This window comes from Rhodamnia argentea, chromosome 1, assembly GCF_020921035.1.
Source record: "Rhodamnia argentea isolate NSW1041297 chromosome 1, ASM2092103v1, whole genome shotgun sequence".
NCBI lineage: Eukaryota > Viridiplantae > Streptophyta > Magnoliopsida > Myrtales > Myrtaceae > Rhodamnia > Rhodamnia argentea.
The window spans coordinates 34667070-34688969 of record NC_063150.1 but is presented as its reverse complement, the minus strand read 5'-3'; the positions used below and the strand labels follow the sequence as shown (position 1 = coordinate 34688969).

Below are 21900 nucleotides of genomic sequence, written 5' to 3'. Positions count from 1 at the left end.
ATTGGTTTTAAATTTTTCCGTGATGTTGACCCTATTTGATTTTTTAGTAACATGGCCGTGCCACTACTGTTCCAACTTTGCCAGCGAGGGCCATTGACCCCGTAGGTCATCACCAAAGTGAAACCTTATGTAGATCGCGAAGTTAATGTTTATTGTCTTTAAAGTTATTATTCATCCTTTTTAAGCTCGCGAACGATCAGCCAAAGCTCCTCCAACACTCATGTCGCTAGCTATTGGCGCATGGACCTTTGGAGACATTTGTCGGCCCTTGTGAGGTGGTCGTCACTTGCTCTTAGGTTTTAGATTTCAAGTCTACAGGAGTGTATCAGAAGGGATGAGCTAGAGAGGAAGGATGAGTCTCTTGAAGAAGACGATACTATAGCCGTGGGATGCTTCGAAGTCAGATCCGGCCACGACAACCATGAGCTTCAAGGTCGGATGTGGCTCCTAAGCTCGCGGCTGCCATGACCGCCCAAGCTAGAAGCTTTGCCGAAGGGTCTATAGCATGGAGGGAGAGGCTTGAGAGCTAAGGAACTTCATGAGCGATTAGAGGCGATGGGATTGAAAATATTATCACGAAGACAATCTCCTAACTCGGCCCATGCTTGAACTGTCGCTCCAGCATATGATGAAGAAAGGTTTGATTTTTTTTTTAATTCTTTTGTTTTTTTAATGTGATGTGGCGTCACGTCAATGCCCATTTATCCTAAAAAAATATTAATAATGCTTGGTTCGACCCGAGACTTTTAACAACAAATTTCAATAAAAATGTTACGGAAGATAAATGTATCATACGATATAAATTTGAGATTTTCGGTGTCACGAAATAAAATTTTACGAAATGTGTTGAGTATCTCGGAGTTTTTGGTGACATTTTCTATATATTTAATGAACCGTTAAAATGAAAAAAAAAAATAAATGGATAAATCGGATAAAAGTTGAAGGGGTAATTTGGTCAGAAAGTGTAATTTGGTCAGAACGTCGCCGTCAAGAGCGTACCAGTCAGTTGCTTTCCGGCAAATCGCGCCACCACTTCAGTCTGCTGAGACGATGCCCGACCACTAGAATCTCTCTCCTACGGTGCGAATTTGCTTCTCCTCAGCCGTCTCCGCGGCAATGGCGGTCAATTCTCGCGAGCAGGTGAAGTCGCGCTTCGCTCTCAACCTGTGTTCCGCCGCACATTGTCTTTCTAATTCGCAGCATTGCGTTCGATTCGCCGTCGAGTTGATTTTTATCGAGTGAGTTGGCGGTTCGTCTCTGAAATTTCTGCTCCTTCTGTGTACCTGTGAAGTGTAATGATATTAGTGTTGGGGGTTGAAAGATAATGGAAGTTGGGCCCGTGCTTTGTCGTTTTTTTGACAAAAATTAGAGGTCTCGATGTTTGTGAGAGACTTGAGGGCGCATGCTTGACTGAGCTTGGGAATTGGAAGATGCAAAATGAAGCTCCAGCTCAACTAGGGGTCAAGTTTTTGTTAAGCCAACTTCGGCTTCTATGATCTTGGGATTGGCCAAGAAATTTGCCAACTCCCCCTCCTTGCTATGTGCTGGTGATGATCTGATGTGTTCCCAATACGTTTGTCTAGCTACTTAAGTGAGTGCCAATTATTTATCAATAAGTAAGCATAGCCGCGTCCTGATAGGAGGGTTTTCGACAGGAAAGAGCTTGCTTCCCATTGATTGCAGATGCAAGCCGCAGTCTTCCCATTGGTTGTCAGTGCTTCCACGCACTAGATTCGATTATTGAGGAAGACAGCCAACACTGTCAGCTCGGTAATTAGCTTCAGACACATCATCTAGGATACTAAACAATGTTCCGGTGATAAATCCTCATTAAACTTGTTTGGCCTTTGATTCAGGTCTGTACCCACTCTTCCTTGACGAGGCTTCTCTTCCGATGAAATTAAACTGCCCCATTCACCATTCACAAGCATTGGTAAGTAATGACGAGGTTCTATTTTTCTTGAGGATCACATAGATGAGCACTTTCAGTCTCGTTAGTCATTATCATTTAGCCTTTGCAGATTAACTTCGTCATTTGGCATCCCGTCTTTTTGAGCTTGCTCTGTTATCTGATAATGAGATTGGGAAAACACGTTGGTGCAGGACAATGATGTCTATAGCATTTCCCTGTTGCCTGATGAAGACGATATGAGTGCACAGTGTGGATCAAAGCTAGCAGTCCTTGGCTTACTAGAAGTTGAAGATCCATGTGAAAACCAGACATGCTTTGATGCCCACGCAAATTGTGAAGAATGCATTGACTTTCAAAAGGAAAGCTTCGAAGCTTATTCGCAGTGTGTCATAGATATAGATATCAAGAAAGAAACTGTGGAAGAATCTAAACCCCACGAGGAATCTCATGGGAACAAAAACAGCGCTAGTTTGCTTGCTGTAAGTGCAGCTCTATCATATTTTACTTACAGATGAGCAAGGTACTACATAAAAAACCAGTTCAAAATCTTTTATAACTTGTTTTGTCTGTGATTAGATCTTTCGTTTTGTATGACATTTGATATTGAGGTCTTTTTTGTGGAATGTTTTATAAACTCTTCATCTAAAAGCTGGGTGTGAAAATCATTTCTTAAGGTACTTCCTCTGTAGCATGGTATAACAAGTTTTTTTATATTTATTATGCCATTCACTGTAGCTTATATCGGATTTTGACCATTCACAGAACACTCCAAAGGTCTTGCAGAGACAAGTGAGCTTGAAGACAGGCGAAAAGTTAGCTCAACTACTAATGGATCACAGTGCAATGTTTCTGAAGCTCCCTAGTAAAGGTATGAGCTTGAAGACACTGTGACACTATCTTTGTTCTATTGTCTTCTGGTAATCTTTTAATTGGATATTTTGATGCTACTTGTAGGAACTAATTTAGTAGATGTTTGGTCTGGTTGTTCGTTTTAGCTTTTTGATTTTTTCTTTCACTAGAATCTGAAATGAAACTTTTATTTAATGTCAAGCACCATAAATCTTTATAAACATTTAGGACATGTCTGGATCCGACTTTCATTTTTACTTTAAGATAAATCTTAATCTTGTGGCCAAACACACTTCTTTTTTCACCATTTAAATCTGTCAAATGGACTTACTGCTCTATGTATGTGAACTCAGGACTAATCTAAACCATGACTCTTTGTGCCTCTCTTTGAATTCTTGTACACAGAAAATATGACATTCTGGTTGAAGGTGTTACCACACAATCTTGCTGAAGTAGTTATCAGATCTCTTAATGAATCCATGTTTCGTAGAATTTTACTTGGTGAAGAATTTTCGAAGTATAAAATAAATGAGCTTTTTGTAAGTATGAATTCAGAACTCATCCATTAAACTTACAAGTAGGTGCTCACTTCATACCAATCCAGCGTAGCAACTTTCTGCATGTCTATTTTTCACATGATAATTTGCTCATCCAACAGACTCAACCTGCATTTGGAGGTGTATATTTCATAAATGTAAAACAAGTTCTCTTCAACCACTTTGAGCTTTTCGAACCAAAAAAAAAAAAAAAAATTTGAGCTTTTACTGATACCTGCATTTCATCGTTTCTCTCTTCTAATGCATTTTGCCGTACTGGCCTTAAAGTCTGTATCATGTTTCATACAGTGTAATTGCTAAGCTTGAAAGTTTGTTCTATGCCTTTTTTTTTTTTTTTATGTTACAGAAAAGCCAGTTATAGAAAAATTTCATGATTCATCAAACAACAGATGGAGGAGATACAAGCGTGCTGCCTCATTTGATTCCAGGAAAATTGTCATCTTCTTTTCCATCTTGTAAGCTTTAATTTCATTGCAGCTGAAGACAGCCTCAATTAATTGTTCAAGTTTCTGCAGTCATTTCTACTTCAGAACCTATCCTAAGCTCTTTATTCTTCATAGTAAGGGCATGCTCCATGTCCAGCATTAAGGGCAGTTGTTATGCATACCTAGGTGATGAAACATATTTAGGAAATGTTTGATATCCAAAGATGACATATCTGGAGAAATGTTACCTCATTTTAAGGGCACGCTTTTTATTTAGTTGCTTAACAAGTTTCCTAAAAGAGCCCTTAACCAAAAACTACATAGTTTTCACCCGTAATGGGATAGCAATTCTATAATGTTCCCATTATCCGCTAAATTTGCCGTGTACTAAATGATCTGTTGCCAAGTTATAGGAGGAGCCATCAATATGGTCCATCTATTGACCATTATAGTACTTATACCGCGTCAGGTTTCTCAGCATGAACAGAATTATTTCTTATCAAAATGGGAGAGCAAACCTTAATTGATTAAGCTGTGTGAGCGTCAATGGAGAACCAAGACAAACAGTACATGCACAATGCAGAATATTATCACCTAAAACGATGAACATATGGGTGAAAGGGATATATCTACTCTTGCCCATTCAGTAGATCTGTCTCTATGACCTTAGTAATCTCCTGTTGTTGTGGTTGCAGGTCAAGCTTTGGGACATTGGTACTCATTTATCTAACGCTCAGAGTTAGGCACAATGGTATTGGGTTCGAGCACAGCTTGTAACAGTTTGATGCTATTATGTTATGTTTAGAATTGGTTGTTGTAGATCTTTCTTTCCTCTTTCTTTCCAGTGTGAGTGTTACTAGGCTTGTGTGTACATAGATGATTCTGCTCAACTGCTTTGAACTTGGATCGCTTGTTAATGCTTACTGTGATAAAATGTCGGCAAAAGATATTCTTATCATGCTTATGGTCTTTCAGAAATGAACTGGCATATTAAAGATTATGTTCAATAGGGAAAAAGGCACACTTTTGGAAGCCATTAATGCGGTACCGTTTTGTCATTGTCCTGTCTATATGCGCGTCATTCTCTATTGGCCTGGGAAAAACTACTGTGGCCATTGACCGGAAGTGAATAAACCCTCTGAGAGCGATTATCACATGGCATGCAGTCACGATCCTCTCCGACATGGAAATGTAAAATACCATTTTGGCATTTTTATTCAAAGGTCAGAACCATTTTGGCAGGTTGACAGATTGTGATTTTCCTCTTTTTTTTTTGGATTTGGTTTGGTTTTATTCTATTCTATTTTACAAGTCACCATATGTGTTATGTATTTGCGCAGGTTGCGAAACCTTGCTCTCTCCTTATGCATTTCCACCCCCAACTCCCCCCGAAAGTGGGGATTCGAAACCCCCATCTCTCCCTTCCCAAGTGAGAAGAGCGGTCATTGGGGTGATTTTCCTATGTTGACAGAATGGGAAAATCACACTTTTAGACGATGTAGCAACTTAACTGGTTAGAGGTGAAATGATGCCCGAGAAATTTTCTCGTTCTCTAAGAGATGACAAACCATTAGTGAGCATTTATAAAGTCGTTGTAAGACATTGTTTAAGTCTGGCCAACAAATTCAATAAAAAAAAAAAATTCGGGCCAAAGAAGAAGGCAAAGATTATGACTATTGACTATAGGTTTGTTGCTGGGGATCCACATTCGAATCATAGATAAGTTGAGAAGTGGGATGGATTGTTGCAGATGGATGACAAACTGTTATTGATAGTCTCTATAGGGTGCCACTGACATGTATGATGTTAATCACATATTTTCTTTTCTCAGAAGTCTTCTTTTGCTCTCTCTCAAAATTCCCTTTTCACTTTGCTTTTTGCTATATAGCATGTCCCCTCTCCGAAATAGCATGTTAGGAAGTTCCATCAAAACTCTTAGGCTGAGCCTGATCATGGGCCTGGCAACCTGTTTGCTCATCTAAGGCAGTAAATATTATCCGAAGCATGCTTTAGGTAGGCTCAGACAAGCTCATACTTTCTTGAGTTTGGTCCGGCCAGCCTCAAATTCTTTTCATATCGTGGGCAGGCTATAGACAATTCCGACTGCCCAGGCCCACTCATTGATCAGGCATTGGGCCAATTGAGGCTTTAGCCATTAAAGTAGACAGAAAGATTTTTCTGATAAAAAAAAGGGATCCATTTTTCTTTTTTTTTTTTTTTGTCAGAAGCAAATTTTAATTTCACTTCAAAGAGAGGTACATTGCTTCAAGATAAAGATAAAAATCAAACAAAACAAGTAAATCTGAAAGATAAATCAACTTGGCACAGTTGCGAGAGACTCGATCATTCCATCACAAAGACGGGTTTGTGGGCATTCATATGAAGAAACAAGAGAGAGAAAACATTGTATCTTCAAGTTTTCCAATAGATAGAGGAAGGATTTTCTAAGACTACGATTGGAATTTAATGATTCAGTTGCAATCAACGCGTACAGAACAAAAATGAGATTGCACTTCATCTGACTAAGCTCACTTGTACAAGCATAAGCAAAGCAAGATTTGCCATTTCCTATTGAATCTCACCTGTTGTCTAGATCGCTTTCATCATGGACCAAGTAAGGTAGGGAGAATTTAGACCAAAAAAAAAAGAAAAGAGGTCGGGAGAACATGAAAACAATGACATAAAAATTGGAATGAAAAAGGAAAAAAACAAAACGAAGAAAATCTGTGAGCTGCCTTCTAGTAAGAACAGAAGTGCACTTAGCAAGGGCAACCTCCTCCTTGATTCTCATTCTGGGAAGAATTTACGGTGGGCTTCAGATTTACATCAACCATGTCTTCCTGCTTTGTAGAGTTAAGTGTCTCCATCCCCGGCAAGGCTGCAGCGATTTTTCGGAAGAGTGGCTGCCGTTTCCCAAAATGAGAAGCACATTTAAGAAAAAAGAATGGAAAGACACGGCTGTCATTACATATATAAACAGGTGGAAACTGAAGATAACGGAGGTACAAGATTGCACCATATAAAAAATGAGGGTGCAGGTTCAAGAAAGAAGTTGACAGATGAAACTCCTGCATTCTGAGGTGAATAAATCCATAGAAATAGAAGAAAATCCTCAAAAAATCGTTCTTTGAGAAGTTCTTCAGCTGAATTAATACTGAAAAGAAAAAAACCAGGAATGCAATGTTGTCACCTTAATATTAAATCCTGCTTTTGCACTGGTTTCAATGAACATAACTCCAAACTCACGGGATTTGGCATCTCCGTCCTCTATCGACACTTGCCTGTGATATTTCAATCACAGATCATTAGATATAGCAGTTTATTTACCATTCTAAATACACCGCCGAAAGCTTCATTGTTTAGTGAACTCTAGTCGTTGCTCCTCTTACAGACAATAAAGTCCTCTAGAAAAGAAATCAGTTAGGATCATCTCAATTTGCTGCAGATTACAATTCAAACCAAGAGAAGATCCATACTTGACTTTGACCACGAGTCCAACTCCCATCCAAAAAATGCAATGTAAACACATTATAGAGTCTTTTGAAGAGAAGTAAATTCCATATTCTTCTAGAATGGAAGGGACTTCTTTGGCAATTGTCATGTTCATGATATTTTGGCCAACAAATTAACTTAAGCATGACAAGTTTCACGCTTCTTGCAGGAAAATAAAGTCCCATTGTCATCTTAGTTGGAAAAAGGCATCAAATATTGGAGAAACATAAACAATCTCGTTAGGGAAATGTTGGAGGCACATGGCACTAATCAGGACAGAGCTCCAACCAGAACTAACTAGCATTTCTTATGATGCCTTCCACTAATTCTAAGACTAAACAGAGACAAGAATATGCTACACACAAGTTTGAAAAGATCAAAGTTATTAGGTTACCTACCTCTTATCAACAAGATCAGTTTTGTTCCCAACAAGGACGATAATTACATCGCTCCCTCTTTCAGTCCGAACTTCCTCAATCCACTTGGAAGTGTTCAGAAAGGATTGCCTATCTGGAAACATGACACTAACAGTGAGATCCTCACCAAACATTCAGCCAACAAGATAACTCACTAATTTGAGCAAATAATTGCCAGAAAGATTTCCTTGATTCAAATCAATGCAAAATCAATACCAGAACTAGAAATAAACAGACACACAAAGTCCAGTCCACATTATAAATAATAGTTGTCTCCTGGACAAAGTTGATACTCCGAATTCTAGTTTCCTTTGCAATTCTAGTATGAAATATGAAAGTTTGACAAGAGCTTGACAGGTTAACTAAGTGATCAAAAAAGATTTCCCTCAACTGATACTGGCTACTTCATAGATTGACAGGGTAACTAAGGAAGGGTTAAAAAATTTCTTCCTTAACTGATACTTACTGGCTACATCATACACGATAACTGCAACAGATGAATCTCTTATGTAACTTGGGATGAGACTACGGAATCTCTCCTGTCCAGCAGTATCCCTGTTTTCAAAAAAGTCAAGGATGTGATATATGAAAATGTGTAGAAATCAAGCAAACGCCGTGTTGACTTATTGTATAATAAAAGATCAAACACATCCCACCTGTATACTCAACAATCAACTTTGTTAACCACTAAAAATTTAGCAAAAATGAAGAGACGCATATAAAACAATCAGAAAAAATGACGTCATTAATTGTTACTTTGATAATCACGAGCTCTGAAGGGACTGATTTATATGAACTTGGGGAGAAAAGAGATGTATCCAAGTGCAACATTTTCTTGGTCTGCAACACCAGCACTCTATGGGCATCTTCACCTTTTCTTTTACCTCCATTATCCCTTTAAGATCGAATTAAGTCCAGTTTTTATAAGATACTACACCTTTTTTGCCCATCAGACAATCAATGTTGCCTGGTATTACCCATTTCAATTCAGACAAACTTGCATGTCAGGTATACGAAATAGCAAGACTCAGGAGGCTGGGTAAACTACCAAAGCTGCAATCGCACTGTCCGATCCTCAAGATACATGGTCTTTGACAAAAAATCGATTCCAATGGTGGCCTGCAGTTCAGACAGCTTAAGAAGTGAGCCTATTCATGTCACAGAATGGGAATCCGATCTCAAAAGAATCCTACTGAATAAAGTTCCCATTTTCCTTTTCACATTTGGATGCTAAATTTCATGACATCTGAATGTGATGATATTAATACGCAAACACTGAACACTGAAGCAAGTAGCCACCTTTGCCAACCAGCCCAGTTTGTTTTTATGGAAAAGCTTGGTCTTTGTCCACTACGATTCACCCCTACTCAATGTACCCGGCTCTTTCCAATCATTGTTTGAGGTTCAGTTCACAGAAAGCCATCACATGCTTATTAAATTGGTATCCTTCGTGCACTTGAACCATTTTTTTTTTTTTAACTTTCAGCAGAATATGGTCATATTCATCAAAGTTCAGTCCAGAAAAAAGCCATTAGCAAAGTCGAAGGTGTTCTGCGTAGCGCACTTGAACCATTTTTTTTTTTTCGTTTCAGCAGAGTATGGTCATATTCATCAAAGTTCAGTTCAGAAAAAAGCCATTAGCAAAGTCAAAAGTCTTCTGCGTAACCCAATGATGATGCAATAACAGGCGTCGAGATCTGAAAACGTTCGTAGGAACGTCATCTCTGGAAACTCTCAGACGACCACATTCCATTTTCAAGCATCGCACGCGATCGACGCCGCATTCAACAAAACGCCCGACATCGAACGGCACAAAAGGTGGAATTTTCAGGTCCTAACACCGACCGAATCCCACCACCCACACATTATGTACACATGCACGAATGGGGCTAGCGACGAGCCAAAATGATCGATCAAAGAACCAGATTGAATCGCATTCCGGACCTGGTAAGTGGTGTCGAACTTGTCGTACATGAAGCGAGTGATGATGCTCGTCTTGCCGACCGATTGATCCCCGAGGAAGACGAGCTTGTACTTGGCAAGAGGGGACACGTTCGCCATCTCCTTCTCCTTCTCCTCACAAATTGAATTGGAATCGCGTCGGTTCGCAGCGGTGTTTCAGATCTGAATCTAACGAGCAGAGAATTACTTGAGAGAGAGAGAGAGAGAGAGAGAGAGAGAGAGAGGTGACGAAGTTCGTGAAAGAGGAGAAACCGCCATGCACGACGAAGACGGCCATATCATAATCATAGTCTCTTTTCTTTCTCGGGACTATTATGCCCCTGCCTTCTCTCCCATTTGACGATTATACCCCTCCCTCGTCTCCCCGTTTCATCACTGTTCCTTTTTTCCACTCCATTTATACACCCTGCGGCCAATGACAGCGTGTTCAATTTGTTTCCCAAAAAAAAATGATTAAAAAAATATTTTTCTAAGCATGATCGCTTAAAAAATGAATGATCGAAAAATATTTTCATCATCGACGAAAATGTTAAAACATAAACTATTCTCGATAATGATAATATTTTTCATTGACTAATTATTTCAAGCGATACAAACGATTATTTTTAAGAAAATATTTTCTGAATCATTCATTTTTCGAAAAACACATGGAGTCTTTATTCATGTGATATGCATTCTAATCGACTTTATTTCCGACTTCTACATGTATCGTCGTCAAATGATGTCATAATCTTATAAAATATTGCCGGGAGCCTCTAGTTCTTATCTACGGCGTCCATAATCGAAAAATCACTAAATTCTTTTCATTGATGATTGTGCCTGAGCGGCCTAAGTGGGCAGACCAAGCCGAGGAAGGAAATTGCTTGCTCACATCGATCCAATTCACATGTCGAAGCCACCAAAAGCCGATGACCGGATTTTGCTTGCATAAGTTACTACTACTTTCCTAATGCTACAATAAACAGTCTTGAGGAACACATTTGAATTTTTCCTTCGAATTATAAAAAAGTTGAAAAAAAAATCTACACGTTTAGTTTTGCACCTATACACCTTTCAGAGAGAGTTTAATGGTTAAACTTAATGTCAAATAAAGTTAAATAGTATGCACTACCACAGGCCGACCTAGGGACAAAGATCTCTCTTTAAACAAAGATCACAAAAGAAAGTTGCAATTCCGCTTGTGTTTGTTCCACGAAAAATAAATTATTTGAATTTTTTTTTTAAACAATTGCACATATCATTACACCAGAAAAGCAAGTGTCTAAACATAAATTGTTATTGATAGTGAAATCATTTCTTATTGATAATCCACAGAGCAAAAACAAGTATTACGTGCCTCGATACATTTGAACCCAATTCATATACCTGCCAGATAACGGGAATCCTGCGCAGGTCTCACCATGCCTAACGGTATAACTGAGCTGCGCGACCCACCACCCCTGACGGTACATATGAACTGAACTCACATGCATTAGGAACAGTTATAATTTTTCTCTAGAGTAGAGTGGCATGTCTCATCGCGAGGAATAAACCAAGGTATCGCCAGAATTTGCTTAAGTTTACGGGCCAACAAGGCACGTTTCGCATCATCAGACGATCATCCCTTTATCTTAACTCCTGTTAACTACTGTTCAATTTGTCTTGAGAACCCATTCACCAGTCCGCATTCCTTTCTTGATATCCAATCTAACCACTCAAGCAAAGACTACGGCTGTTTCATCACATCGAGCATAGCAGTGTCCAATTCAGTGGTTACAAACTATAATGTGAAATGAAGCACTCGTGCAATCAATCGTGTCCCACAACCACTTCAGCTGCCGATGAGCATAAACTGTGCGCCAATTTTTGCTCCCGTCGATACAAATTCAACTGCTATCGCCTCTGAAGGAAGCATTTGCCTGAGCTTCGCCATGGGCAATGGAAGAACAATTTTAAGGCAATCTGCTACCTGTAGAAAGCCTCCAGGGCAGCATTGAGGCTACTTCAGTTGGTCTCTAACATTTTGTTTATCAGATTGCTCTCTCACATCACCGCACATTTGGGATATTTACCACATTGTCTGCATAGAAAAAACAAATGGCTCGAAAATCGAAGATTGAAAAAAGGGACGATGGTATTAGAGTCTGCTACTAGCAATGGGTAGATGTAACACAGAGATAGCACGCAACATGCAATAATCAAGTGAGAACAATATAGAACTTTCTTCTGCCATATGCACACTGAAGTACAATAAAAAAATATGTAGGTCAGGCAACTGCCTGAATGGCATAATACCAGCACCGCAGGAGAACAGGGAACTAGATGATAGCATCTTTGAGGGTAACGATCCCTCAACATAACTCATACTTAGCACTCATAGTACTCGAACTAACATATACAGCAGCAACAAGAAAATAATAGCAATGACAGCAGCAAGAAGAACAAGACGAAATGCAACTGTTTTGCACTTCCTCGCCCCCAACCTCCCCAACAGGCCCTGGAAGGAATTCCAGGGGGACCCTATGAGAATTTAGAAACCTGGTGCTTTGCTGAGAAAGGGATCCCAAATGGAATGATTTTGAATACCGATTCATTAGTAAAAAACCTTCTCCTACTTTTGAATGGCCGAAGCAAGAACTTTATGTAAGAGTTGAAGCCCCAAAGGGAGAATTGGGAATTTTTTTAATAGGAGATCAGAGTGGTTTTCCTTGGAGGTGGAAAATTTGTCCACCTGGTTTTATCAATTTGCAAATTATTCCTCAGTTAGTTAAAAGAATGAAATTGGCCGATATTAACCACACCCCCCCCAAAAAAAAAAAAAAAAAAGTGTAAATTACCTTTTATCATCGTACACCTTCTGTTAAGAGACTTTCACAACAGAAAATGCTCAAACTATCATCCAATCCCTACCTACTTTTCCATCGTGTGCCCGCCACTTTTGCTTGAAGATGACGAAATGCCTAGCTCAATACACTGCAAAGGGGAATTGAAATGAGCAGAGAGAAATTTTAGGCCCTCAGAATGATCTTATTTTGAAGCAAAAGTTACCAATAATAGTGTTCCGCAAGTTCCCGAGCTCAACAATATTGTAGAAGCACGAGTCTGAATATTTATAGTTTCATTCATAGGCTGCAGATATAATCTACTAATTGTCACTTTTTCCAGAGTGAACTGCTTTCTTAGGAAGGGGACATCACCAGCTATATCATTGCGTATAATAAGACAAGATTTCATTCCAAGTCTGCAAAAGAAATATAATGCCTGTAACCTTTTTCATATTCGCTCAGCTTCTTCAAAAGAGAAGGTAGCAAACCGAACAAGACGTCCACCAACCAAAACCACTCACCCCAAAATCTTGTCTACTTTGTGTATCATGCACATGAACATGCTTCCAAGTGTATGTAATATGTCTGAACCCACTATTCAACATGAGAAGGCAACGGTAAAGAAAATACCTGAAGAAGATAATTATGAAGATGATCTAATGTTTGCGGGAAAGTTGTTGCAGATATATTGACAACCGTCAAACCCTGCGGCAGAAAAAAATGAATTAAGGTGCAGAAAAATGCAAGACCAAATATAGAATAGTGGTTTCTCCGGCTTTTTCAAATAGTTTAAGTTTTGCCTGTACACTTCCTCTATGTGACCTTTCTAACTAAGAACACCAAGAACCATACCATCAAAAGAATTGACTCCTTGGTCTCTTTAAGTTTCGCGCTAAAGGATTAGCTTCAACAGCAAAAGAGTTTTATGCTTTGTAGAGCCATGATGATCGGTCAAAACACATACAGGATAGGAATAAAGAGTAGAAAGAACCTAGTTTTACTAACAGGAACACATGAATCTGCAAACCTGTGTTTCAAACGAGCAAAGATAATCTTGAATAGTTTTTAAATTGCCTATCAACCTATCCTTGTCCTGCAAAGGACAGAAAAAAGTGTCAAATAGACAAAGCATGAAGGTGCAAACATAAGAACAAATGAAGAAAGGAACATTAGCATAAAGTTACAAAACAACATGCTCACGATATGAAATCGGCCGTAACTATTAACAACAGGAAACTAAAGAACAATAGACATCAGCATGCATAAACCAGGGTGAAAGCCAATACATGAACTAGATTATTGGATCGAATTAGGACCGGCAAGTTAACATTCTTTGTAGACTATGCAAAAGGAAGGTGAGTCACCAAGGAAACAAGATAAACAGACATGGGACATTAAGCGGGCCAAGAAAATTGCAACGAAGCATCAACTTGACAAACGATTCAATTAATTGATACTTCTTAATCTTTTTTTCTTTTCTCACCTTCAAGGTTGTCTACATTTTTTTATTGCCTTCACGACCTTCACGACAATCAAACAGTAGGTACAGACGCTAGTTTGACATTCAAGAGAGACAAAAAGAGGGGGGAAACATGTCCAAGGACTATAACTTCAAGGCAAATTCTGAAAGATGTACAGCTTGTGAAATTCCCAGAAAGAGGAAATATTGCCGGAAGTCCTCTCCTTTCACATCAAGAACAATTACTGGAAAATATCAGTAATGAAAAGGCAATTTTGCTTAACGTGAGCCATGACGACTTCATTGAAATGAGTCAAGTTTGCTTAATGTTATGGTTTATCCTGGAAAAATTATATCCACACATGAAGAGAGCCTTATTTTCCAGCCTTTATATTATATTTGTGCCTTGTTACGACTCTACGTCCTCCAGTGTGTTTCTTTATCTGAGGATCTTCATTACTCCCAATGTTTTAGACCAAACAAACAAGAACTAACGTACAAAAGGAAAGCTGCTTTGTATACTACAACACGTCATACCATCCACAATTCAGCGCAAATGGTTTCTCTCCCCTTCAATTAGGGGGAAAGTAATTCAGTCGGTTTAAAAACGAACGCAGAATAACTAACCAAACACATTCTGAACCAAACCGAACAGAACTGAATTTTTCAGTTCGGTTTGGTTTGGTTCAGTTCGGTTTTCAGTTTTCGGTAAATCAGTGCAGCAAAGACCCAACCCCACCTCAGACAACTATATCCCAAGCCACCCCCTTCTCTTCACTCTCTTCTCTAGTTTCCCTCTCCCCCCCCAACAGCCAATAATCAATTTGGTCCATCTTCTTCTTCTTCTTCTTCTTCACAAAACCCTAATTCTCAACTGTTCATAATCATCAATTTCTCCATTGAGACAGAGTATCAAGAAAGTTCCTCTAAAGCAAAAGCTCCTCAAGACAATCGAGACAAGCACGACGAACAACGTCGAGCAGAAAAAACAAGAACCTCCGGAACCACGAATCAGCTCTGGACGGGATAATGAGAGCTGGAGGCTCAGCAAGAGGGCAAAGCAGAGCGGCGTTTGGTGAGACACGAGGCCCCTTCTTTCTCTCCTCGCCCTTCAACGGCCAAGGAAGGTAAGAAGCCAATGAGGAGAGAGAGAGGATGAAGTGCCTGAAGCAAAAAGCTTCAAAGTGAGATGTGATGGAATGAGAAACCTAGAACACACAGCAGCGAGAGCAAAACGAGGAAGGTGATTAATGTCGCCTCGACTTCATATTTTAAATGGTTCGGTTCAGTTAACGAAGAACCCAAACGAACCAAGAAAAAATGCAGTTCTTATACCATCTGGAGAAAATGAAAAAAAATATAAGAAATTAGTTCAGCGATTGTTCAGTTTTAGGTTCAGTTTTGCCACCCCTACCTTCAATCTATATTTCCAAGCAGCAAGATGTAACTATATATATTACAGTGAACTTGTAAATCACGTGTTAATTACAGTGCATTAATGATCAACCGGTATTATTTGATTATAGTCTCAACAATTCATTTAATTTTTATTAGCCAAGAAGACCATAATTATTGAATGAAAGTACACTAATATCATTAATAAAAATATAATTTCATAAGAAGTTTACAGTGTCAAAGACACGAAAGTTAGAAGGTCGTCATTACAAAACCAATGCATAATAACCATAAAGTTTGTTATCTTAGTAACCATAAAGTTTATCACCTAAGTTTTAACTAAAAATTTGGTTATGAACCATGCATTGCATGAGCATGATATAGCGGCCATATACAATAGGATCACTGTAACCACATGTTGTGGGAGTGCCGCACTTCACGACAAAATGACCCACACCACTCCTTGCTACCACTTATGCCCACTAGTACCTTCATCACCCAAAACTTAATCTGTCCCTGTAGAGAAAATCACATGGACTGCTGCCTGCTTTATCGATTTCTCTGCCTTCACTGAGTATGTTTCAGCAATCACACACTCTTTGATGTAAATCTAAGGTGACATGTTAGCCTCACAAATAGATAGCTGGACATTTCATCAGGATATCTTTTTTGTCCTCATCAGTAACTCTTTTTCGTCAACGCTTGATAGCAAGATTGCAGCTTTAAAGAAAACCCAGATATGTACTTCCATGTGCTACCATTACTCATCAGCTAGATGCATGTTCATATTATACTTTTGGATTAACAAACATTCGAGAAGTCATTAGTCATACCTCAAGAAGACATTTACCACTAAATGTCCGCGTTGAGATCCATTCCTCCAGTAATGCCTGCAGACAAACAAACCAGTATGACATGTAAAAACTAGATGTTAAATAACATATCAAGATCACAAATTTTGTTAAACTTCTTCTACCAATAACCGATATGGTATTGCCATCTTAGTAACTGATACGCCAGAAGCTTGGGAGAGCTAATATCCTGTAACCAAGTAAATCCTTTACTGTATGATTACTTTTAGGCGGTCCTAAGATAACAAACTACTGCATCAGCAGTGTTTCCAGGGAAAGAAGTAAATATTCTAACCCAGAACTTCAAATACTGGGAAGCATCTTCCTGTCAGCCAGCAATTGCTCAGTGGACACAACCCCTAAAATGGCTATAATTGACGGATACAAACACAAGTTCTGCCAAGAAGAGAAGTCTCTTTTGATTCTTTTGAAATAGTCTTGCCACCAGCAAATGCTCAGGGAGCAAGGCAAAAAGATGTTCCAAATATTTGCCTTCCATTAAGAGTTAATACACCAAGCCCTTTAGTATTTTTACCATTCCGCCAAATTCACCTAGAACACTTGGTCGAAGTTTCTTTGACTAATAAGCGGTTAGAAATTCAGGAACAAAAATTATTTCAAACTGTTGCCTGCAGTCAATGCACATATTCATTTGATATATTAACCATTGTGCCACGTTCTTCACGTATGAAACATGAGTTGTCTCAGGGATACTAGCTTTCACTGCTTCTACATTGCATGATGCTAAGAATATGCTAGATATACATTGCAGCTTCTTTCCAGCAAGCTAAAAGCAAAACAGCAAGGAACAAACATCAACTGGACTGTATTCAGGCAACAATATTGGCAAACTGCTCATAATATTGAATAAAAAGAGAATGAAACAGGCTGTTAAACCTTATGATCAAATTCTGCCATCTTCAAAACTATTGGAACGATTATTGGTTCAGCACCAGACTTTTCTTTCCTAGTCACCATAGTTGTATTTTCCTCTGCGTCATTGACATTTTGACCTGGAATTGCAAAATTCAGAAGGCAAATAAGAAAACTTTAATGGGAATAGCATATCTTCTAATATAATACATTTAGGCATACTGCCACCAACATGAATGTCTCTGTCATTCTATGGAATCAGTCTTTATCTTGTTGAACAAATTTAGAACGAGAATATGGAACCATACGTCTTGGAGGACTTCTTTCCACGACCCCATGAAAGACGATACAATTTTAAATCTGCAGAGGTGATAGGGAAAATGAAAGCAGAGATCAAATGAAACATGGGTCTTACATTCAGTGGCTTTTCCAGCTAGATGCATAGATTCCAGAGAAACTGACATTTTAGGCAACTGGTCAACATAAACCTCTTCAAAGTTCGCTTGAGCAAGAGAGCTATTGCTATTCTCATCATGACTACGACAGATACTTGAAGGATTATTTTCCATTTGAGTGGCAGAACAACCATCTGATGTAACAGGTAAGGGTTTTGCCTCTTTGCTCTTTGCTGGATCATCAGCAGGCAATTTGTTTTCGTCATCCATTAAATAAATGCTTGGATCCACATGTATTCCCTGATAACAAACATTAAGCACCACTTATAGAATTTTAAATTGCACAAAATATAGGGGAGTGATGGCAAGCTAAAAATAGCGCTCAAGACAAAAATATTCAAAGTAAAAAAGGATTAGTGTATCACAACTTTCCATTAACAGTGGAGCGAGAAGGTATGCTATAAGGTGGATTCTATTTCACTGAACAAACTTTAAGCTTGGTATTGGAGTGAAAGCTCCACTATTCTATAATTTTCTTTTTAAAGCTCCCTATACTATCAAATTTTGAAAAAAACAATCAGAGAGTGGTCCATTTCTGTTCCATGTCTCATGACAAGGAACAAGAATAATTTGCTTGCAGCTTTGTATTCAAATTAGAAGCTTCATTCTTGACATGCTCGGCATCTCATCTATGTCAATTCTCCTACGGTCTCGTAAGCAGCAGTATTGCACAAAAAGATTAGGTGAATAAAAATTCCTTAAAGGATCAATAATATGTCCATACCTCAATGATAATCGGCTTACCATCTTTCATCGCCTTCTTTAAATCTCCAGCAAGGCCTAAAGAATAGATTAATAGCACAGGAATTATGCCCAATTGCTAAAAAGGCACTGAAAGTAAACTTTGAGCAGAAAATATCTAACGACATGGTTCATGTCAAGTATAGTATCAATCTGCTAGTATGGTGAACAAAATTATAGAACTGAAGAAGGCCGAGAAAGGGATCAGAGAGATTACCTTTACGAACAATTCTGCATTCTCTACAAAATTCTGTAATCAGCTCCTCGGGTGAACTATAGTCTCGTGCCCAAACGGGAATGGATGCTAGTGGTGCACTAATAGTAAATTGTGCATGAGATTCTAGCTCATTGTGATAAATTTTCATAACTCAAAGTATTGCAAACAAAAACAGAAGTACAGTGGTAGACGATAGCATACTCTGTCGAGGTTCTCAGAAGCTCATATACCATATCTGTCTGCATGCATGGAATTTACAAATAGAAAATAAAATTATGAGACAAATTGCTTTCACAGAAGAACTCCACAAGATTGAGGGGGAAAGTTATTACCTGCAAGACATTTGGCAAATTCAATCTCTGAGCTAGCTGTGTTGCAATGGTAGATTTACCAACACAGGCAGTTCCACACACTAGGATAACCAAAGGCACTCTTTGATGGTGAAATCTGGAAAAAGAATTAATCCCAGGTTTAGAATAAACTCCATGACACCTCCTGAATTTTTTTTTTTTTTTTGAGTAATTTACTCTTATTTTACAATTCCCTGTAATACCATCTTCTTAAATGAGCTTGCTTTCACTGTGAGAAAACATGTAACCAGAAACAACTCACAGAAACAAGAAATAGGATATTTTATCAAAGTACAGATTGTCGATTGCCGGAAGCTAATATACACATAAAACAAAATAAGAGAAAGAAAGAGAGGGGCACAAGGAAAATATTTGAGGAAATCAAGAGATGCACTGCACATCTTGCAATAAGGCATGCATTTCACACACCATGAAAACTATATAGAAATTAGTCAAAGTCATAGAGAATTTTCCAGCCATGAATTCACCCTTCGATTCTCAACTGCAAGCCATTGCATTTCTTACATTCTACTTTACAAAAATACCTAAAGAAAATGGCCCCCTTTTTATTGTTCATGTCATCTCAAGAACAAAAAGATCAGGTCAATTGTAATCTTGCTATATGTTTTGGAAAGAAAATGTTTGGGGGGAGGTGACGCAGATTCTAGCAGAGCTTAATTACCTAGTCATCATTTTGTAACGATTTATATACTCCTCTCCATAACCCCGCCGCTCCATGAGCTGCATTAAAAAAGCAAATGGAAGGAAACTGAGTAGAGTTCAAAAGTGATATTAATCAAATTAAAGCTTATAATTCCTTCAAATGAATTATTACAAAAAAAAAAAAGAGATGTAAGGCTCCTTAATATATGACTAGCGAACAGGTTCTACGTGGTATCAGCTCAGGTGATCCAGTAACATCTCTCTTTCATCAAGACATAATATTTTGTGTACTTCTCATCTACATATTAGCAATGTATGGCACTTGTTTGATCTAAATGTCAAATTTCCAATTTAGATGTTTTCTGAAGAATTACCTGACCAAGAGGAAAGCAGAGACAAGGGATAAATTACCTTGAAGAGGTTAGCTTCCAAATCAGACTGAGAGCTGCAAGATAGAACATGAAATAAGAATAGCACAATCATGTTGTCGTGCAAGAACAACCCTACTCAGAAAGGGAGAGAGAGACCTACACATCCAGAAGGCTGTTGTCTATGAGCAGCTTTTTCAGTTCAAGAGCGATTTTGATGGCAACATGATTCGGAATCTGAGCCAAATACCATAAAGATCATTTATCATCTCCAAGCTTCAATATATTGCACTACTTCATCCAAAACATAGAAAGTACATGAGTGGACCAATGCAAATGTGGATCAAACATTGCAGAATGTTCTAAACGTAAGGTGCCAACTGCCACCCAGACGAGTTGTAATTAGAAGTACTCTTCTTAAAATTGGCTCATCGTCACATTTTTATCAGCACGCAAATGCAGGGGAAATCAATTCATTAGCAAGCTTTGGGGAATCAATTCATTAGCAAGCTGAAAATCCTCTGAAGCATCCTAACCAGAGCTCAAATCACACGATTAGAGCATCGAGTGGCTGCTGTAGCCTAAGGAAAGCTAACATTCAAAAGAAAAAGCACTAAAATGTGGAACTAGCAGTACGTCGAAGTCGAAAAGTGAAGAAGAAGAACCTTAGTGACGGTCAACATTCTGCTGAGGAGAAACCTCGAGAGAACGTAGTAATGATCGCAATTATCCCCTAACCACACCTTCACCTGCAAGAAACACCAACGAAGAAGAGTGAATTCAGATTCCGCTTTCGAACCAAACCGGCACACAATCGCGTCTTCCTCGGGGAAACAAACCTTGACGAAGTCGTACTTGGAGGAATCGTTCCGGGAGGAGAACCTGACGGCGGGGATGGAGGAATCGTCGCCGCCGCCGCCGTCGGATCCTTGACCGTCTCCGCCGTGCTCCTCCCCGCTCCCGCCGTGACTGCTCCGATTCGGCGATTTCCTCGCGGAAGGTGACAATTTCAACTTCTCTTTGTCCTTCTTCATCTCGCCGGTGGCTGGGAGATGACGACAATCGAGGCCGAACTTCTTCTCGGACATGCTTTTTTCTGTGTCTCGATCAACGTGTGCTTGCAATAAGCAAAGTGAGAGAAGTGGAGAGAACGCTTTTACGATCTTCCAGAATTTCCCCCGTGGGGACAAAGAAGAAGTACGATGTCATATGTCATGTCATATGTCATACGTGCGGTTTAGAGGAGTAAAATGAAGATATTTAAAACTGGGTTAATTGTAGAATTTTCCTAAACTTATAAATACATTTTAATTTGATCCCTGCACTTCCACTTACACATAAATAAAGGATGTTCAACCGACTTGGGAGATTTGTTTGAACGAATATACATTTCTAAATGTGAGAATTCTCTATCAGTACAGCCGGAAGTCGTGCACAAAGTTTAATTAGGACAAAAAAAAAGGATCAATTAGTTCTATGGCTTTTAAGCCTAAGTCTAGCATTTGATGAATTTTTTTCCTTCTACCTCTACCCTCTCTAATATTTGTATTCCTCTCTTGCCTTCTCTTTGTCTTCTTTCTCTACGAAGACTTTGGAATTTGAATACACAAAGGAGGGCAGGGACACTAGCTGATGTTCGAACGACGTTGATAGAGGTCTTGCGTGGCGCCATGCTCTAGACGTGGCGTAACTCACTTTACCGAGGTCTTTATTTTGTCTTTCTTACCTTTTCCAATCTCGCTTGCCTACGATCATGCGATGCTTGTGCTCAATTTCTAGCCCTAATCAATAGCATTGAATGAAGATTGAGGCCTAGTCAAGCACGGCCAAGCTCGAGGCTCACCGTCCTCATCCATGGCAGCGGCTACAGGAAACAAAGCTGAGATTGAAGCGTAGAAAAGGGGAAGAAAGATGATAGATGCAGAGATGGAGAGATCGACTTACGGTGGGATTGAGACTTAAAGCCAAGAAAAGAGAAGGGCGATGAAGCTATCCATGACGGGGCTGTCCTTAGTGTGTTGGAACAGCACCGTGTTTTCTTCTTCAAGCTCGAAGGAAGGCAAAACACCCAGAATCAATCGGCACAAAAGGACTTTTTAATTGGATGTTAT

General features: G+C 39.0%; 3 protein-coding genes across 8 annotated transcripts; 1 reads left to right on the top strand and 2 right to left on the bottom strand.

Moving 5' to 3' along the window:
* The first annotated feature begins 982 nt into the window (after positions 1-982).
* Positions 983-4703, top strand: LOC115738866. 2 transcript variants are annotated; one of them, XM_048272803.1, is made up of 7 exons: positions 983-1140; positions 1656-1770; positions 1857-1933; positions 2104-2391; positions 2696-2780; positions 3665-3773; positions 4439-4703. In XM_048272803.1, exons 1-7 carry the CDS (start codon positions 1117-1119, stop codon positions 4518-4520), a joined length of 780 nt encoding a protein of 259 aa, XP_048128760.1. In that variant the 5' UTR covers positions 983-1116; the 3' UTR covers positions 4521-4703. The 2 variants fall into 2 exon arrangements, with proteins under 2 accessions (XP_048128760.1, XP_030527503.2); XM_030671643.2 differs by having other exon boundaries at positions 2675-2780.
* A 1496-nt stretch (positions 4704-6199) lies between these two features.
* On the bottom strand, positions 6200-9814 carry LOC115738868 (ras-related protein RABH1e). Its single transcript, XM_030671644.2, has 6 exons — positions 9596-9814; positions 8700-8770; positions 8118-8206; positions 7634-7745; positions 6934-7024; positions 6200-6646 (listed from the first exon to the last, which is right to left on the bottom strand). The coding sequence occupies exons 1-6, from the start codon at positions 9710-9712 to the stop codon at positions 6503-6505; spliced, it is 624 nt and encodes a 207-aa protein (XP_030527504.1). The 5' UTR covers positions 9713-9814; the 3' UTR covers positions 6200-6502.
* A 1383-nt stretch (positions 9815-11197) lies between these two features.
* On the bottom strand, positions 11198-20960 carry LOC115738861. 5 transcript variants are annotated; one of them, XM_030671632.2, is made up of 16 exons: positions 20629-20960; positions 20455-20538; positions 19953-20026; positions 19833-19866; positions 19441-19499; positions 18741-18855; positions 18610-18647; positions 18409-18506; positions 18175-18230; positions 17411-17690; positions 17020-17135; positions 16105-16161; positions 13445-13510; positions 13048-13122; positions 12425-12565; positions 11198-11641 (listed from the first exon to the last, which is right to left on the bottom strand). In XM_030671632.2, the coding sequence occupies exons 1-15, from the start codon at positions 20875-20877 to the stop codon at positions 12503-12505; spliced, it is 1464 nt and encodes a 487-aa protein (XP_030527492.2). In that variant the 5' UTR covers positions 20878-20960; the 3' UTR covers positions 11198-11641; positions 12425-12502. The 5 variants fall into 5 exon arrangements, with proteins under 5 accessions (XP_030527492.2, XP_048128753.1, XP_048128742.1 ...); XM_048272785.1 differs by lacking the exon at positions 11198-11641 and adding an exon at positions 11885-11952 and having other exon boundaries at positions 12442-12565; XM_048272793.1 differs by lacking the exon at positions 11198-11641 and adding an exon at positions 12641-12833 and having other exon boundaries at positions 12430-12565; positions 12939-13122.
* Between the last annotated feature and the right edge of the window lie 940 nt (positions 20961-21900).

Coding starts and splice junctions, on each gene's coding strand:
- LOC115738868 (XM_030671644.2), bottom strand. CDS start 9,712: ATGGCGAACGTGTCCCCTCTTGCCAAGTACAAGCTCGTCTTCCTCGGG. Junction 7,025..7,633: donor ACTGATCTTGTTGATAAGAG/GTAGGTAACCTA, acceptor GAAATATCACAG/GCAAGTGTCGATAGAGGACG. Junction 6,647..6,933: donor AAGCAGGATTTAATATTAAG/GTGACAACATTG, acceptor GGGAAACGGCAG/CCACTCTTCCGAAAAATCGC.
- LOC115738866 (XM_030671643.2), top strand. CDS start 1,117: ATGGCGGTCAATTCTCGCGAGCAG. Junction 1,141..1,655: donor CGGTCAATTCTCGCGAGCAG/GTGAAGTCGCGC, acceptor GGTTTTCGACAG/GAAAGAGCTTGCTTCCCATT. Junction 2,781..3,664: donor TCTGAAGCTCCCTAGTAAAG/GTATGAGCTTGA, acceptor TTTATGTTACAG/AAAAGCCAGTTATAGAAAAA.
- LOC115738861 (XM_030671632.2), bottom strand. CDS start 20,877: ATGTCCGAGAAGAAGTTCGGCCTCGATTGTCGTCATCTCCCAGCCACC. Junction 18,648..18,740: donor ATTTGCCAAATGTCTTGCAG/GTAATAACTTTC, acceptor CCATGCATGCAG/ACAGATATGGTATATGAGCT. Junction 17,691..18,174: donor GTAAGCCGATTATCATTGAG/GTATGGACATAT, acceptor GTTTGTTATCAG/GGAATACATGTGGATCCAAG.